Source organism: Talpa occidentalis, unplaced genomic scaffold (assembly GCF_014898055.3).
Source record: "Talpa occidentalis isolate TD23 unplaced genomic scaffold, MPIMG_talOcc4v2.1, whole genome shotgun sequence".
Lineage (NCBI taxonomy): Eukaryota > Metazoa > Chordata > Mammalia > Eulipotyphla > Talpidae > Talpa > Talpa occidentalis.
In genome coordinates, this window is record NW_026555331.1 from 138,604,604 (window position 1) to 138,623,328 (window position 18,725).

At 37.4% G+C, this 18,725-nt stretch overlaps 1 protein-coding gene across 7 annotated transcripts in view; it reads left to right on the plus strand.

Annotated features, from left to right (window-relative positions):
• Positions 1–18,725, plus strand: part of AHCYL2 (adenosylhomocysteinase like 2) — a 147,081-nt gene that overhangs the window by 118,117 nt on the left and 10,239 nt on the right. For all 7 annotated transcript variants that reach the window (XM_054692652.1, XM_054692653.1, XM_054692657.1 and 4 more), the window contains 7 exons: positions 3,231–3,333; positions 5,056–5,150; positions 7,959–8,065; positions 9,058–9,174; positions 13,273–13,336; positions 13,814–13,902; positions 16,723–16,793. In XM_054692652.1, coding sequence (XP_054548627.1) covers positions 3,231–3,333; positions 5,056–5,150; positions 7,959–8,065; positions 9,058–9,174; positions 13,273–13,336; positions 13,814–13,902; positions 16,723–16,793 — 646 coding nt within the window. The remainder of the gene's footprint in view (positions 1–3,230; positions 3,334–5,055; positions 5,151–7,958; positions 8,066–9,057; positions 9,175–13,272; positions 13,337–13,813; positions 13,903–16,722; positions 16,794–18,725) is intronic.

Sequence of the window (18,725 nt, forward strand, 5' to 3'; positions counted from 1 at the left end):
ATCAGTAGTATCATAACTAAAATGCCCCCACAGTTTCCCAAAGCTTCTCCATTGAGAATGACTCACTTAGAATCATCAGCAAAGTTATAATAGCTAGTGGGTGACCAACTATAGTGAGTCCACTGCCGGAAATTGGTGCACTGAGAAATGGTCTGGAATCTTTCATTGGACTTATAAGATCTAGGTCATCTATATAGTTAGATCACTTTCAAAGGATTGTCTCCTGAAGCGCATACTCATGTGACCACATTCCTGATTAAGAACAACAGAGAATGGGCCTCCCTGGTGGCACGGGCAGTTGAGTGCAGCGCTATGAAGCTGTCTGCCGCCTCTGCAGTGCCAGTTCGATCCCCGCCGGACATGGAGATGCCCATATGGCGCGGCACACCTCTCCTGTCTCACCTGCTGCTCCCCTCAGCAGTGTATTTCGGTCAGTCTGCCTGTTCTGTTCCCCACTCTGTCTCTGGTGAATCCTCTCACTCTCCTGCGCATCTGGCCTGTACCCCATTTCTTGTATAAATAAATCTTTAAAATAAAATAAATTCAATTCAATTCAATAAAAAAACGAACAGCAAAGATTCTTCAAAACACAGACAGCTACTGTTAGTGTCTCCACTATGAGACTTTTCTGGGTTACATGTTCTCTGAGGAAAAGATTACTTTGGCAGACCATAATTAATTATAATATAAGAAAATGAAAAGCTGCACTTTTTGGAGCTGCAGGCTAATTAATTGAGGCAGAAACAATCTTGGAAACTTTTTTGGATTTCCCCAGTCAGGGACATAGAACTTCAGTGCAGTGACTTAAAATACTAAGTTCTTCTATACTGTCTCATATCTATTGGGTTGTCGGAAAAGTCATGACATCTGTTTTCTGTTTTTCAAGCAAAAATGTGTCATGACTTTTCTGACAACCCAATATTTTCTCTTTTACCCCTTTAGTTCACTGAACATTGCCACCCTTCAAAATTCATTTTTATTTTTTCCTGAATGGAATAGTCAAAATTAGTTTACCAATTTTAATGTTGTTTTATTGTCCCCCCACATTTTTATTCTTTTTCCTTAAAAAAATTACAAAATAATTTTGTTTTTTTTTAACCTCTTTTCTAGTTACGAAGGTGGTTTTGTGTTCATTTTGCAGTATTCTAAATTATAACCCTATAATATAGAAAGATAAATTCCCTCTAATCCCAGGCTCCAGAAATAACTATCATGGTTAATGGTTTCCAGTTCATTTTTCTAATAGAATTGGATCTATTAATACTTTTTAGGTATATTTCCATAGTTCCTTCTGGCCAGATTCCCTTGTTACTCCTTCTGAACAGTAATAATTTAAAGTCAGCTTAAAACAACTCAGTTTTCTGTTCCTCCCACTTCAGCCTACTTTCTTTCGTTCCTGTTCAAGTTCTAATACAAGCAGTCTTAATTCATAGCTATATGAATAATTTTTATGTTGTTGGCCCTAATTACTTTTTTTTTTAATTCCTTGAACATTGTCTTTTTTTTTTTTTTTTTTTTTTTTTGAAGATTTATTTATTTGTGCATATAAGAGCTGGGGTACAGGCCAGAATGCAGGGGATGAGAGGATTCACCAGAGACAGAGTTGGGTACAGAACAGGTAGACTGATTGAAACACACTGAAACACAATGCTGAGGGGAGCATCAGGCAGACAAGAGAGGTCTGCTTCGGGCCATATGGGTTGCTCCCTGGCCGGCCAGGGATCCAACTCATGCTGCAGAAGGCTGCAGATTGCTTGGTAGTGCGGTGCTTAACCCCTTGGCTACCTAATTACTTTTCTAGTCAATTTATGTTACATTGTAGGTAAGTCTCAGTATCATTCTCTTGTTTGACAAATGCAAGAATCCTAGTTGTAGAAATGGAGAAATTCTTTTAAGATAAAAGATAAAACAATAGAGAAAATGGAATCAGATATTGAAAGGTAGTGTGGATTAGAAATTAAGATGTAAAAGTAGATTTGTTAGTAACTTGTTATGTGGCCTTGGACAAATTGCTTGAGAGGATTAGCCTAAATTAGTGAAGTTGTTTGCAATTTTTTTTAAATTTAGAGCATTTTTAATTAGAATTTTTTTTAGTATAGAAATATTACAAAATACAAATTGTTTAAATAAAAATTACCAGTAACCAGACTTAATCACTCTTAGGAAACTGTATGACAAGGTTTTTTATCAAAGCTTTATTTTTGTTTAAAAAAACTCTTAATCAGAGTAGTAGGGTAGTATGCTACCTTGTTAAAAAAAAAAAAAACAACCTTATCTCCATCTTATATATTGGAGTAAAAGTAAGTCAGGAGGGTTGTATGTATCAGTGCAGGGTCCTGGGTGCAAGTAGTAGGTTTCCTGCCATGATGTCAGGGAGATTTTGCTTCTGCCCTCCCCCAGAGGCAGGAAATCTTTGTTGGTCCCAGGCATAATTTCTGCTCATCTTCCTACAACTGAAGACTGGTGCTTACTCTGAGAGAAAATTGTGAGGAAGTGCCCAGTTCTCATGCCTATCTTTGAGCACAGCCAGTCAGTTCCCTGCCCCCAGTCTTTTATGTGAACAGTGCGTGGAAGCTTCTGGAAAAGAGCTTGCATATGAGTGTGAAATCTTCTCATTCCTGAGGCTACCAAAAATTCCAAACAGACACACTTTCTCACAGTCAACTAATTCATTACTAATTAGTAATTTTTCTTACCCTCATGTGGACAATCACCTCTTCCTTCCATTCCTTGGCAGGTGTGAAATGGTGTTCCCTCTCTCGAAAAGATTTATCATTCTTTAGAATTATTATTTTATGACCTCAGCTCTTTGATGTGTTCAAGAAAAGTTACGATTTTGTAGATTATCCAGCTTTTTCTTGTTATTAGGGTGAACTTTTGTTGCCACTTTCTACATCCTAAGAAGGAAGCAAAACTGTAAATTGGTGATTTAAAAAACAAAATGTGTTGGATTTGAAATTCTTGGTTTAATTAAATCTTGGAGTGGGGGTGGCGGTAGTATGTTAAATAGATAAAAGCTTAGAGCTCAACTGGAGCCTTCCCCCATTCTTACCCCCAGCACTGTCCTCCTCTCAAAATACTGAAGAGTTTCTCTAGAGCACAATTTGAAAATCATTGACCTTTGTTATTTCTGATGTACTTCCTGTTGTCAAATATATAAACTTAATCCCCTTGAACAGTTGTTTGGCCCACGACTGCTCATCTCATTTTCTACTTTCTCTTTAATACAGGTGCTTATGGAAACTTTGGGTGCTCTTGGGGCACAGTGCCGTTGGGCTGCCTGCAACATCTATTCCACCCTCAATGAAGTGGCTGCTGCCCTAGCAGAAAGTGGTAAGACCTTTTGCCTGTTCTCTGTGTCTTTGGCTAAAGTAAATCTTTGAAAATCCATTTTTTCTATGTGAATCCTTAGGAAAGGTTGACATTAAAAGAGTTATCTTGGAAGAAATGGATCCCTGTTCTTAATAAGTTTGCTTGCTTACTTGCTTTCTGCACTTCCCTTGTTAAATATGATCTAGGTAACTTTGTTGTTTTACAGTCCACAAATATCTTATGTTTAATATTCCCTTATTAGTTAATGTTTTGCTTCTAGTTATTAGAACACCAGTGAACACTATTCACTGTCTGAGGTTATATGGATTAGAGAAGAAAATGCTTCAGCATAGTTTTATGGTCCTCCTAGGTTTTTGGCAAATAGTTTGCCCTGATTTAACGTTTGGTGTTTCTGCTTCAGCAATTAAAAGAACTTGACCTGGCAGATTAATATTTGATTGCAGTGGCCACTGACACTTGAAGGACAAAAGACCTGAGAAATTTGGACTCTCAGTTTCTTGTCTTCACTCTCTGGCAGCACACCACAGATCAGGGTACCAAACACTTGCTTCAGAGCTCTTGAGAAATACTGGGAAAGGTCTAGAGTACATGCAAGCCTCTGTTTTTGCTAATGCTCTTAGCATTTTATTTGTTCTATAACTTACATTCATTCATTTGTAAAAGTTTATTAATTATAAAAAATGTATAGAAAGGTACACAAATATTAAATATTAGCCCAATGAATTGTATGTATACCCACTTTCTTTTTCAGTGAATGCTTATTAATTTATTCTAAGAGACATAAGGGCAAATGAGACAAAGTCTTTGTCAGAATCTCATACTGTTGTTGAAGAGAAAAGAAACCTATAGAAATAATGATAATAGGGCCTCCCTGGTGGTGCAGGTGGTTGAGCGCCACACTGCGAAGCTGTCCACAGGCTCTGCAAAACGATTTTGATCCCGGCCAGTCGGCGAGAATCCCACATGGCATGGCAGACCTCTCCTGTCTCGCCCACTGCTCCCCTCAGCAGTGTGTTTTGTCAGCCTGCCTGTTCTGTTCCCCACTGTTTCTGGTGAATGCTTTCACCCTCCTGCGCATCTGGCCTGTATCCCAGTTCTTGTATAAATAAATAAATCTTTAAAAAAAATAATGATAATACAAGAACATATATGATAAATGTCACAGTAGATCATAAATCCACATTCAGTACACAAACAAGGGGCTATAAAAGTTCAGATTCCTTGAGAGATTACTTCCAATTGAGTTATCAATAGTCATTAGGAATGTGACACTTAACTGGGCCATCAAGTATAACAACAGTTTAACAATTGGAGAAGAGTATAAGGGTTTTCCTGATGAAGAGGATGGGATGACTACAGTAGAGAATCAAGAAAGATCAAAGTAGAGTTGGAAAATGGTGAGAATTCCAAGTGGACTAGATTGAGAAATAGTTATTTCTGGTTTCTTCTTTTTCTCCTTTAGTCATATTTTTAGTGTTCATCATGTTCTTGTCCCTTTTATTTTATCCCCCTTGGCCTAACAAGAGCAAAATGACCACTTAGGTCAAAGGAGTCAATGAAGGAGCTAAAGATAATACTAAACAGTGAAGAAAGTCAATCCAAGGAATACAGCAGAATGAGGAAGTTTAGAATTTGGAAGAACTAGCATCTTTTTTGCCAGAATTTAGGTGTCAGCCCTTTTTTTTCAGGCTGTAATGGTTTCTCTTTGTTCCCTTTTTTCAGGATTTCCTGTCTTTGCCTGGAAAGGCGAATCAGAAGATGATTTTTGGTGGTGCATTGACAGATGTGTGAATGTGGAGGGCTGGCAGCCAAACATGGTGGGTCCGATTTCTGCTGCAATTCTGTAGGAGTCTGGAGGGGACAGAGGAAGAGGCTGTCTGGAGAGGGTTTCCTAACAGGAAGGAAGGACTATGCTTCCTCTTCTATCAGGTGTTCCTGGGTTGCCAGAAAAGCTAGATGCTTATTGCTCAGATACCCCGCAAAAACTAAATCTCTTTATCTCCTCAAAGTGCTGTCATTGTCGATGCTGTTCTTTGAAATATTTATCAGCAATATTAAAATGCTGTTCAGGCCACACATGACTGGTTAAAAAGCAAGATTAATGAGTTACCACCCCCTGCCACAGCTCACCCCCTGCCAACAACAACAACAATCCAAACACACAGAGACACATAGCTACACAGCTTCTGTGGTACTTAGCTTTCTCTCTAGAATCTTCTGCTAAATTTATAGTATATTGACATTCCAAGTTCAAATTTCTTCTCTATGTTCATTCCCAACCTTAAAAAAGATGAGCAGGCAAAACTTCAGGATTTTTTTGCTTGATCTTTTAAAAGAAGATCAAGTTTTTGAAGTCTGATACACATTAAATTCACAAAGAGAGGCAAAAAGCTGCACAAAACATGAGACACATGAGAAGTGCAAACATATCTGCATGTAGGTGAAAGAAGGAATTGGGGAATCAACTGATAAAAGAATCCTTGAAGCTCTAGTACAACTCTTGCTTGCTGCGCAGGTAACAGCAGAGAGAGGCAGGCCTTTTCTGCATTCCATAATCCAGGTCCTATTACATCAACAGCTGATATGAGGAAGCTGTGTTAAAGCCTTCATATCCTGAAAGAGAGGGAGGAACTGACTGTAAGATGAGTCAACTCTTTCCAATAAAGCTTAACAGTGACAGGAGGGAGTATGACTGATAGACACTAAAGAAGATATGCCCTGGGGGTTTCTGCTAGGAATAAGACATTAGTTTTATAACCATGAACATAATGGGGAGTACATAGGATTGTTCCCAGAGAGCTTTTGTAGACTGTAGAACCAGCACAAACTGCTGGAAAGGTTGATGAAGAGAGTAAGACAGGGATAAAAACACATGCACCTAGAAAATAAGATTTATTCTGGGGTCAGAATTGGGCGTTTGCTAAAAAAAAAAAAAAAAAAGAAAATAAGATTCATACCTTTTGGGTCATGTTATTATCTCGAACTTTTCATTACTTTCCAACTTTGGGAAGATTCCCTAATAACAAGAATTTTCTGCTGTAGTATTGCATGGCCAGAATTATGGACTACATTGATTAAGTTAATGTTAGGAACAGCAACTGCCTCCCAGAATTAGATACTTTTGTTAAAAGGGGAAAGTGTAAGAATGGTAGGACCACCAGAAACTGTTTCCAATTGTTCAGTCTTTTTTTTTTTTTTTTTTTTTTGCCTCTGATCCTTTGTGTGACTAGGATCAGAGGCTACAAGAGAAAACTCAGTGAGGGGTTTCATACTTGAGAAAGGGAGAGAGAAACTCAGAGGAAGCCTTTCTATTTCTCAAGACATCTGTTTTGACAGTTTCTACTGGGAGAAAATGGAACATTTAACTTACATTATAGAGTGAGTGTGAGAGTCTTGATGAGAGTCCTGTCTTGGATCCCTGCTCTCATATAAGATTTAGTAGTCAGAGAAAACAGATCAATAGTAAGAGCAGTTGCAAAAAAGAGATCAGGTGGTAGACATGAGGTTGGGGATTTTGTGCATCTAGGGGTCGGGGGTGACGTTTTCTGGACTTGTGGAACACTTGATAATGGATCAGACTGCGAGATGGGTGCATGCCAGTAGAGGGCAGCTCAGTTCTGTGGGAATTTCCAGGAAGATGGGTAAACAATTTGGAAAGTCCTCCCAAGCATTTCTAACAGCTAGGTGAAGGGTGCAAATGCTACAGCCTGGTGCCTAATAGTATTCTAAGCTGATCTTTCTTGAGCTTATTTATAATTCAAAAACTTTCCTCTGCTGATGAAAGCTCCAGTGGGCACAGCATTGTGTTTATCTTTAATCCCAACCTGAAATAGTGATGAGCTGTTCAGAGGCATGCTTGCACACCTACATGCTGCACAGTTCCCTGGTTATTTTTAATTTGATTTATAGAGAGTGTGAGGTTGTGCTAGGCAAAACCCTACAGTGCTGCCTGATATTTTGGGTAGAAGAGTGCCTGTACTTTGGGAGAAGTGAAGTATTAACAAATGCATCTTTATAAGTCATTGTTCTGGGAAGGACACTAATTACCTTGCTTTATTTAAACTAAACTTTAACTGAATATATTTAAAATCCTGAATTTTACCACTAGAAACATGTTAATGTCAGGTTTAGGCTTTCTGTGTATCTACAGTACAATCAAGAGCTAGTGGTCTGTATTGATAAAGACATAAGCTCTTAGTCCATAAGAAAATCCTCATTGTGAGCCTCCCCTGGTGGCACAGCGGTTGAGCGCTGGGCTTCAAGGCTGCCCCCAGCCTCTGTAGCGCAGGTTTGTTCCCCGACCACCGGCGAGGGTCCCAAAAAAAAAAAAAAAAAGGAAAGAAAATCCTCATTCTTGCTGTATGTGTTTGTTGCTATGGTAGGTGTTTCATGTGGGAAGGCTGTGAGAATACAATCAGTCTTCCATCCCTCATTTCATTGTCTTTTACTTCAATATAATTACTACTTGGTCATTATACTGGCTTTAAATTACTTGACATTACCATATAGGAAAATTGAAGTACCTGTTTACTGACAATTGGAAATTGGGATACAAGACCAGAGAAGCACTGGAAATCTTGAACCTTCAGCAGAATAAATAATATTATTGGTATTTATTATTGCAGATCTTGGACGATGGAGGAGATCTTACTCACTGGATTTATAAGAAGTATCCCAACATGTTTAAGAAAATCAAGGGAATAGTAGAAGAAAGTGTTACTGGAGTCCACAGGTAAGGCTGAACAAGGACATACCTGGCTTTATGCAACCTAGACATGTATTCTTTTAATCACATACCTGTGAAATATGCATTATGTTGAAAATTGGAGTCTGTTATGGAAGGATGAGCTCTGAGTCTATACACTTACTTATTTTTTACTAACAATCATACAAAATGAAAATAGTGAGGGCAGAGACAAATGGGGGAACAGTGTGGCCCTCTTGTTTTCTAGTTGTTGTAATAGTGAGGCTGCTTGTATGGCTGCTCATTTATTCAGCAGATATTTGTTGAACTTCTGCATGAGCCAAGAACTGCTCCAGAAACTGTACTAGGGATCTCACAGTAGGCAAAACAGACTAAAACTTGGGTCCCCAAGGTCATGGAGCTTACATTCTGGCCTCTTTTTCTCAAATAAGCAATAATCCTCTGAGTAAAATGGGAATTATTTCTCTTTATTACTGTTTACCCGGAAAGAAATGAAAGTATAAAATAAAATTTTTAAGGAAGTAAATTCTATGATATATTATCAATATATCGTGATCTTTTTGAATATACAAAATGTCCTTTGAATATATAAAAGAAGATACCTTCAGACTCTTGGAAAGAGATCAATTTTTAATAAAGCACTGCATTTTTTTTTAGTTAACTTGCTTTAAAATAGATATACAAATATATATTTATAGATATGTATATTGAAATTATAAAAGTAAAACTATTTGAAGGTTAAAATTGTTACATTAGAATAAAGAAATTATGTATGATCTTTAAAATAGTACTTAAAGTTATAATTTAAAAGGGAATAAAATTAATAGGCAATTTAAAACCTTATATGTCATTTTATTAAAATCTTTATTTCAGTAAATATACCTAATATGATGAAACTAGTTGTGTTGTGTCTCATGCTCTCAAGACTACCCAGTCAACATATTTCTGGAATTTGACATGAAACTGACAGGAGATTATAATATTTCATCATTTTATGTTCTTGATGTCCCTCGTTCCAGGCTGTACCAGCTCTCCAAAGCTGGGAAGTTGTGTGTTCCAGCCATGAATGTTAATGACTCAGTCACCAAACAGAAATTTGACAACCTCTACTGTTGCCGTGAATCAATTCTTGATGGGTAATGTTTTATCATCTTTGGTATAACTTGAGTGGTTGAGTTGAGGTTCTAAGTTTTTTGGTTTGGGTTATTTCTGGAAATGATTCATGTAGCACCTCTAAATCTATTACACATCACACTTTTTTAAAACCAAGAGCTACCATGTCTATCACTATGATAAGCAAGTCATTTCACCTAAGAAATCAGACTAGTCCCTATCTGCTGATGGCTGATTTCTTATTTTGTGACCTTAACAAACCTGCAAGTCAGTAACTAAATTAACTTGTCTTTGATGGTCTGAGAAAAGGTTCCTGGTGTTTTTATTGTGGGATCAATTGCCAGTTCCTAAGCTCCAACTATCATATATGTCTCTCGTCATCTGGAGAGTCATGGTGAACAGTCAACTCCCAGAGGCATTTCTAGATTTTCAGATATGAAGGGCTATAAGTCTAACACAATCTGCACCAAATATTGTGTTCTTTCACTACTCAGTTTTTGTTTTTACAGTTGTAGAATATTGCCAAGTCAAGTAGTTTCCACCACGTATAGGCTAATAGAGAAATGAAGAAGGTGCCTGTGGGCCACATTGCTAGCCAGTCTGCACCCCCAGCAGTTGCAACACCACAGCCATTGGAGCCAAAAGGACCTTGGTTTAACCATTGGCTCCATCATTTATTAACTATAGAGCTCAGGCTAGTTATGTAACCTCTCCGTGCTTGTTTCTTCATCTGTGAAATGATGACGGCAAAACTGCCTCACAGAATTAGTACGAGGATTAAAAGGGATATTATGAGGATTAAGATATGTATCCTGGTGTCCAATGAAAGTTCCTTTGCCCTTCTTTCTAGAATCTGGTGCAATAAGTTCAAGGTTTGAGCTAGATCTTAGGAAAGCTTTTTGCGTTGAGTTTTTTTTTTTTTTTTTTTTTGTCAACAGGAGGGTGAGAGGGTGTGCGGGGTTGGAGGGTATTCAATGAAAATTTATAGTTAATATAAAATATTATTGTTACTCCTGTAAACTCAATAGTGTTATCAGATAGATTCAACATTTGAGAGAATTCTCAATTTGTCAGTCTATTTATACACTGTTGCTAGTTCTGACTAGATGTGTTATTGTGCTGAATAATCTTGAGCCTGACAAAATCAACAGTCTGGGTATATATTAAAATATTTACTCATCTACAACTAAATGTCTTTTAGATTTTCCAAATTCAAATCTGTGAGCCTAAAATCTGCAATACTAGATTCAGTAGGAGATATCTAAAGGTGCTGTTTGGCCAGTAAGTTGCCAGAATGACCAGCATAAAGGGAAAGAGGAGAGGCACCCGCTGTGTGTTTTCTAGGCCTTTTAGAAAACATGGAGTTGTTCCTTTAGCCACATACATGTCAATCCACAAGAAAGGTGGTACTGGAGACATCAAGGGGATGGGCACGGTTCAAAAAGAAATACCCCACACACGTTACCATGGAAGAGTCTGTAGCGTTACCCAGCATGCACTTGGTATTGTTGTAAACAAACAACTGAAGAGCAAGATTCTTGCCCAGAGAATTAAGGTTCCTATTGTACATATTAAGCGTTCTAAGAGCCAAGATAGCTTCCTGAAACACGTGAAAGAAAATGACCAGGAAAAAAAAGGCAGCCCAAGAGAAAGCTACCTGGGTTCAGATAAAGTGCCAGCCTGCTCCACCCAGAGAGAAGCACACTTTGTGAGGACCCATGAAAGGAGCCTGAGCTGCTGGAACCCATTCATTTCCTATGAATTCATGACATGATAGGTATAAAAGAAAAATAAAATAAAGGACCTCAAGACTACAACAACAACAAAAAGACATATAAAGGTATTTGTTTATAAAATAAACAGTATTTGTTTATAAAAGTGGACAGAGTCTCTCCTAAGCAGTTACCAACCCTGTAGGTAAAAAAAAAAAAAAAAATTAATGTCAGGAATGTAGGAAAGTAAAAGTAAGATGAAAGCAGTAGAACATGAGTTAAGGTTAATGAAGACATAGGAAAACATCAACTATTCAACAGAAACCTAGTACCTTTTAGCAGGTGAAAAACTTTCATTTAGATCATAGACAGTTATTCCTATTCAGGGAATTGAAAACAGGAGGAAACTGAAGAAGAGCAAAGTGTGCTCCAAGGAAGGCTGCAGTGGAAAAAGAGGACATTCGGGCCAATAGAGAGTCTATATGAAGAAGGCATTAGTAGTTGACCGTGTGTCGTCCTGGACTAGTCACACACACCATAGCTATGAGGGACTTGCCGCATTGACTCCTATAATTGGACTGCAGTACCAAAAAGCAGCTCATGTACAACCTTTTGAAGATTGAGCTTCTACTTGGTAAGAAAAATAAGGATATCCCAGAAACTCCAAAGGTGCCCAGATATGATTTTCAGAACATTAAATAGGCAGTATTTCAGGAATGCTTCTAGATGATCGTGGGGCTATAAGAATTAGACATCAGAAACTTGGTGTGACTCTATACAGCACCAAGCAGCCAACCTTTATCCCTCCCCTACAAGAAGTCCTTTCTTAACTGAGGTGAGGTCTTATCTATCCTATATCAAACCTGAGGCAGATATGGATTCCTAAGATCAAGAGAAATCACTACCTAACTGGAATCTATCCAGATCTGTCTGCCTGTTACTACAGAGTAGCAGTGTTGATGACGTTTTCTTTCTACCACACAGTCATTCGTAGTAACAAAGAGAGTCATCTTCCTTTGGAAAGAGAGGTAAAAAAGCTTGAGGATAGTCAAAGCAAAGGAGGCTCATAAATATCATAAATATCATCTATTGATTTTCTTTGCTGTGCTAACCATTCCAGTACAGTTCTGCAAAGCCCTGATTTTTGAGTGTGGTAGGAGCTCAGCCAGACTTACTCTCTTCAAGAATTGCCTTTGCACTTAACTGATATTTATTGAGTTTAATTGGCATCCATGTAGTTATACTAGTTCCTATTGAGTAAAGTTATCAGATAATTAAAAAGTCAGAATTCCTACTTTGCTTTTGGGGCATTTTATAGACTCTTCCACAGGAAAGGTAAGCAGACTGATAGGTGAGTAAGATAGACCTACAAATGTTTGTAGGAATTGTCTGTCTCAGAATGGGCTAGGTGTAGTTGAAAACTTTCTTCTGCCTAGCCAGAGATTCCTAGACAAAGGAAACTAACTGAACCTAAAAGGAAACCAGAGACTGCTCCTAGAAGTTCATCTGAAATATCCTGAAAACAGTAAGGACCTTTATTCTAGCTTCTTAGAGTGTCTAAGACAAAGAAGCAGAACACATTTAAGAAATTAGCCCCAGAAAACTCACTGTCTTGTACTCAGTGTTGGTGTGTTTCTAAGCTCTTCTGCACCTGGTTGCCCTTTTACCTCCCTGTGGAATTAATGTGGGACCTATTGGCCAGTCTAATGCTATGAAATGTAGTACTCATTTATCAGTGTTGTTTCAGTGCTTATTTTTATTTTTGTCTTTGTAGTTTTTATTTCCAGATATTATCTATTCCAAGTATTATGTAGCAAGTGTAGTTTGTTTTTATGTTTAAAAGTTAGTCTATAACTTCTTGTCTTCTGCACCACTCCCAAGGCAAGGGAAAAAAGAAAGACCTCATGTATAGAGAAAATATGATAGCATGGAGTGAAAAGATACATATTTTATTTAATCTTTCTTTTTAATCATTAAATAATTTCTAAAAACTGGACTTTCTTTCAAAATGAAAAAAAAAAAAACAAACCATGAACACAAGGAGCCCAGTCTAATCTCAAATGGAGAAACAAGGGCCTCCCTGGAGGTGCAAGGAGTTAAGCACCACACTATGCAGCAGTCCGCAGCCTCTGCAGCACAAGTTCGATCCCCGGCTGGCCAGGGAGGAACCCGCATGGCGAGGCAGACCTCTCCTGTCTCGCCTGCTGCTCCTCTCAGCAGTGTGCTTCGGTCAGTCTGCCTGTTCTGTTCCTCACTCTGTCTCTGGTGAATCTTCTCACCCCACCCCACCCCACCGCACACCTCTGGCCTGTACCCCAGCTCTTGTATGCAGAAATGAATAAAAATAATTTTTTTTTAAAAAAAGGAGAAACAAGACGACTTTCTGATTTAATGGTTCTTCTCCCCTAGACTTAAAAGGACAACAGACATGATGTTTGGTGGAAAGCAGGTGGTGGTCTGTGGCTATGGAGAGGTAAGGTTTAACCTTTCAATTATTAGGTTTTTAAAATGTATCTTACTGAAATACACTAAAATTTTCCATTTGTGTATACACGAGCGTATGCTCATTTACCACTTTATATGGGGAAAAGTAACTTTGGAGAGTGTCTGTTTAAAGTACAATCTTTGCTTTTACCCTTCGCATTTTTGTCATTTTTTTCTTAGGCTGATTTTATGACTGTTGCAGAGTACTGTTTGTGATGTTCTTTTAGCTTGTGTTTTGATTATAAATCGTGAGTGTGGGTGTTCTTATGCACATGCATGTACTAAGCAGGGGCTAGGATTTTGTTTATGAACTGCATTCATTTATTGGTTTTTCTTATATTCCCCCAAGCATAAATCTATTTAGCAAAATTTCTTTTGGGGGCGGTAGGGGGTACACTTTACAGATGCTTTGAAAACTATTTTCTCATTGCCTTTCTTTATTATGTGTACTTGCTCCCCTCTTCAGGTGGGGAAGGGATGCTGTGCTGCTCTAAAAGCCATGGGCTCCATTGTGTATGTGACTGAGATTGACCCCATCTGTGCTCTGCAAGCCTGGTAAGCATCTTGATGAGACTGGCCTTTTCCTCTCTACCATATCTAACATGATCTTATAGCTGTCTCCAAAGAATGGCCTGTTAATGACACATTTTATCTTAGAGGGACCCAGATCCCGAGAGAGGCTGCCATTGACTGCCATTACATTAACTATAAGCTCCTGCCTTTCAGAGGTTAAGGAAAGAACAGAAATTATCAAAGAAGCTAAAATGAAGAATTCCTATGGAAATAATAACAGGGATGCCTTGAGCCAGAGAACAAGTAATCCCTGGCTTCTCCATATGTAATCCTTCTAAAAATAATGATCAAAAAAGAAATAGGCTGGCATCAGATCCTTTCTGATGTGATGCACTGAGGCGATCTTCTGTGATATTTCTCCCCAAAATGTGTAATCCAAATCTAATCAGGAACAAGCACCAGACAAATCCAAAGTAAGAGTTGAAGCGGCTAACTCAGTAACACTTTGTCCTGTTAACTAGTTAGCAATAGTTTATAGTATTCTTAAGTTTGAAATGATTTCAAAATTAAAGTTATTAGGAAGACTAATTCCTTTCTCCTTTGCAAAATGTGGGCAACCATACTACCTCAAAAATGTACATTATATAATAAATATATATAACATGCAGAGCTGTTGTCACATAATAAACACTCACTAGATTGTAGCTAGTATTGGCTCTTGTCATCCTTAGCAGGATGGAAACACTATTATCTGTGAAAACTATGGCAGAGTACAGTATTTGTAGCCTGGATAGTCTGCGCAGTCTTTACCATTAACCCTCCAGAGGAAGTTGCCCAGAATATAATGAGGCATGGAAAAAAGAACTTACCATAAGCCATTTTCCCTTATTCTACTCCTCTTCCATTCTAGCCAAGACCTACAGATTTTCCCTACAGAGCTCCAGCGCTCCAGCACTTCCTTCCAGTATTTTTGGAGTTCATTAGAGAAACTTGAATGTGCTTTAATAATGATTAAGATGTTGATTCAATAATCTATATACATGAACTTATCACATATTCTATATTAGATACTCTGTATTACTCTACTGATTATGAATTAGATTAATGAGACAAGGTCTCTGCTTTTATATGCAGACAGACAAATAACCACAGTGCAGTATAGTAAACACTATGACAGATAAAAAGCACAGACTTGTAGGCACACAAAAGAGAAGTATCTAACTAAAGAGTCATTGGCCAGGTAACCAAAAGAAATGTCAGTAGAACTTAGTCTTGAATTTTGTGTGACTCCTTAGCTTGGAAATAAATTACATGTACAGAGAACATGTGCAGTAGTCACTGAAAAAGAGAGCGCAGCATCGAAAGGAGCTGAATGTATTTTAATGTAACTTGCCCACAGGGTAAATTTGAGGATGTGATAATATCTGGGTGGGAATCACTTTAATATAATTCTATCTTCTATCAATATAAGTTTGGTGGTTTCATCCTGATGAGAACTGGCAATCTCACTGAAATATTTTAAGCAAGGAAGTGACATGATCCAAATTGCATTTAAGGCAATTACTCTGCAAAATGAATTAGAGAGATTTAAACCTAGGGGCAATGAGATTGGGCCAGAGGCTACTTTAGTAAGCTTGGCAAGAAATAATAAGGCCAGCATGGATGGAGAGGAGAGGATAAATTCAAGGGATCTTAAGGATTTAAGGGGAAAGAACCAGATTCAGTGACAACTTCAATTAGGGAGAGGCAGTAAGTTAAGAAATTTTAGTTTATTTGGCTCATACAGTTGGGTGAACAGCAATGCAGCTGTTCAAGATAGAAAATATAGAAGAAATACTTAGTGTTGGGGGTACAGAAAAAATAATGAATTTTTTTAAAATATTTTATTTTATTTTATTTATACAAGAACCTGGGTACAGGCCAGATTCATGGGAGGGTGAGAGGATTCACCGGAGACAGAGTGGGGAACAGAACAGGCAGACTAATGAAACACACTGCTGAGGGGAGCAGAGGGCAAGACAGGAGAGGTCTGCCACACCATGTGGGACCCTCGCTGGCCAGCCAGAATCAAACTGTCGCTGCAGAGGCTGCGAACAGCTTCACAGCGCTGCACTCAAGTGCCTGCGCCACCAGGGGAGGCCCTGAATTTATTTTCAAACATGACAAGTTTGAGATCCTTGTGGGACATTAGGAGAAACTATCCAGTGGATAGTTTTATCTGTGGCTCAGAATCTGAGATCTAAGGTAAAGATGTGTATGCAAATTAGCCACCTCTGAAGGGGTTATTTGTAGCCCAGGAAGGGGTACAAATACATGATGAAATAAATAATAGAGAAAAGGGCACACTGTAGTGTAGTAACATTTAAATAACTGAGATTGAGAAGGAGGAATCAGAAAAGTAGGAAGACAACCAGGAGAAAATGGCATTGTGGACGGGCAAGGAGTAGAGAGTTTTAAGAAGGTAAATAATGTTTAATGTGGCAGAGGAAGTCAAGTAATATAAAAGCCTAAAAAGTGTTATTTTTGGTATTCAACTCATTGATGATCTTGCCGAGAACAGTTTTAGTGACGTAGTGGGTTCAGTGGCTAGATGGCACTTTCTCAAATCTCAATCGAGGAACGTCATAGTAATCTCCCGTTATCAGGAAGAACTAGGTTCCAATGATACAAAAGAACTGTTTATTTCTGTCCTGTGTTAATTAAGGAAATGGTTTGAATTTTCCCTTGCTGAGAATAGTCTAGCTATATCAAGAAGTGACAACGTAGGCATCAGAGGGACTTAGTAATAACTTTTGAGGTTTTGTAGCAAAAGGCTCCCCCAGCTGCCTGTTAAAGTTTATCGATGATGCTTTATTTCTACAGTATGGACGGATTTCGGCTGGTGAAATTAAATGAGGTCATCCGACAAGTGGATATTGTTATTACCTGTACAGGTACAATTATGATATTTAAAATGGGGTGGTACTTGGGAACATTTTCGTGGATAAGTGAAAAATGATTAAAAATGTTCTGAGCAAAACCAAGCTATAATAGCCAAATAGTAGTTTAAAAAACAGTCTTTCACATTCTTCCTGCATTTTTTAGAGCTGTGACCAAAAGTATACCATTAGGTCATCCCTAGAGGAAAAAAAAATCTCTCTGTCCCTTTTAATTGTTCTATATCTCTATCCATTCTCAGTTATTGAGGAAATGGCCTTAGATAAGTTTTATTTGGGAAGCCAGGCCTTAAATTTGTATATTTGATTTTTTATTTTACTTTCAAAAATGATTTCTGTTTCTCTCTAGCCCCTATAATTTAAGCCATGCTAGAGAAAAATTCTTCCTATAGAGAAATTAGGAAAGGTAGTTGTATTAATTCCCACAGAGGTAAATTTTGAGTTTTGGAGAGGAATATGCAGAAATGGCTACACTTTAGACTAAAATAGTTATTTTATCTTATAGTAGAACTATCAAACACTGGAATATTGCTTTTTTTTATAATTTTATTTTGGAAGAGGAACATCAGAGTATTTAAAAATAAAAATATGTTTATAGCCTCAGGGAGAGCCGGGAGCAGAGAAAAGGGACAATAAGACATTGTTACTGCACATCATCCCTTTGATCTCACCCTCTTTTTTTTTTAAATAGTTTTAATAGTTATAGAGATGTAATTCATATATAGACATTTCACCCATTTAAAATATACAATTCACTGTTTTCTAGCAAATTCACAGTGTCATACAACCATCACCAGAATCTACTTTTTTATTGAGATACAGTTCACATTCATAAAATTCACCCTTTAATGTATACAACTCAGTGGCTTTTAGTAAAGTTGTACAACATCCCATTATCTAATTCCAGAACATTTTTATCATTCCCAAAATAAATTCCATGCCATTAACAGTTACTCCTTATTCCACCCTCCACCTTTTCCCAACCCTTGCTAACCATTAATTTCTGTCTCTTTAGATTTTTCTATTCTAGATATTTCATATAAATGAAACAATATATTATGTGGTTTTTTGTGACAGGTTTTTTTTACTTAGCATAATGTTTTCAAGGTTCATTCATATTGTATATGATATATGTGTGTGTATACACATATCATTTTTTAAATTCATTCATCAGATGACAGATTCTTATGTTGTTTTCAGTTTTTGGCTATTTTGAATAATACTACTATGAACAGTATACAGAAGTTTTTCTGTGATTACCTACAAGTGATATTACTGGATCATATGGTAACTGTATTTCAACATTTTGAGGAATTGTCAGACATTTCCAAATTGACAACACCATTTTATAAGCCTGTCAACAATGCATAAGAATTACAACTTCTCCACATACTTTTCAACACTTATTGTCTGTCTTTTTTATTATGCCCATCCTAACGGATGTGAAATGGCTTCTCATTGTGGTTTTGATTTACGCTTCCATAATGACTAATGATGTTGAGCATCTTTTCTTGTGCATGTTGGCATATCTTCTTTTGTACATCTTCTTTTGAGAAATGTCTATTTAGATCTTTTGCTCATATTTAAAGTGATTGTTATTTGTCTCTGTGTTATTGAGTTAGAGGTGTTCTTTAATAATGTGGGGTACAAGTTCCCTATCAGCTATGTAATTTGCAAATATCTTGTTCCATTCTGTGGGTCATCTTTTGACTTGCTTGGTAGTATCATTTATACACAAAAGTTTTTAATTTTGAGATAGTTCAGTTTACTTTTTCTTTGGTTATTTGTGTTGAGGTATTATATCTAAGAAACAACTGCCTAATCCAAGCTCACAAAGATTTATTCCTTTATTCGCTAAGAATTTTGTAGTTTTAGTTCTTAAGTTAATGTCTCTGATCCATTTCAAGTTAAATTTTACATATGGTGTGA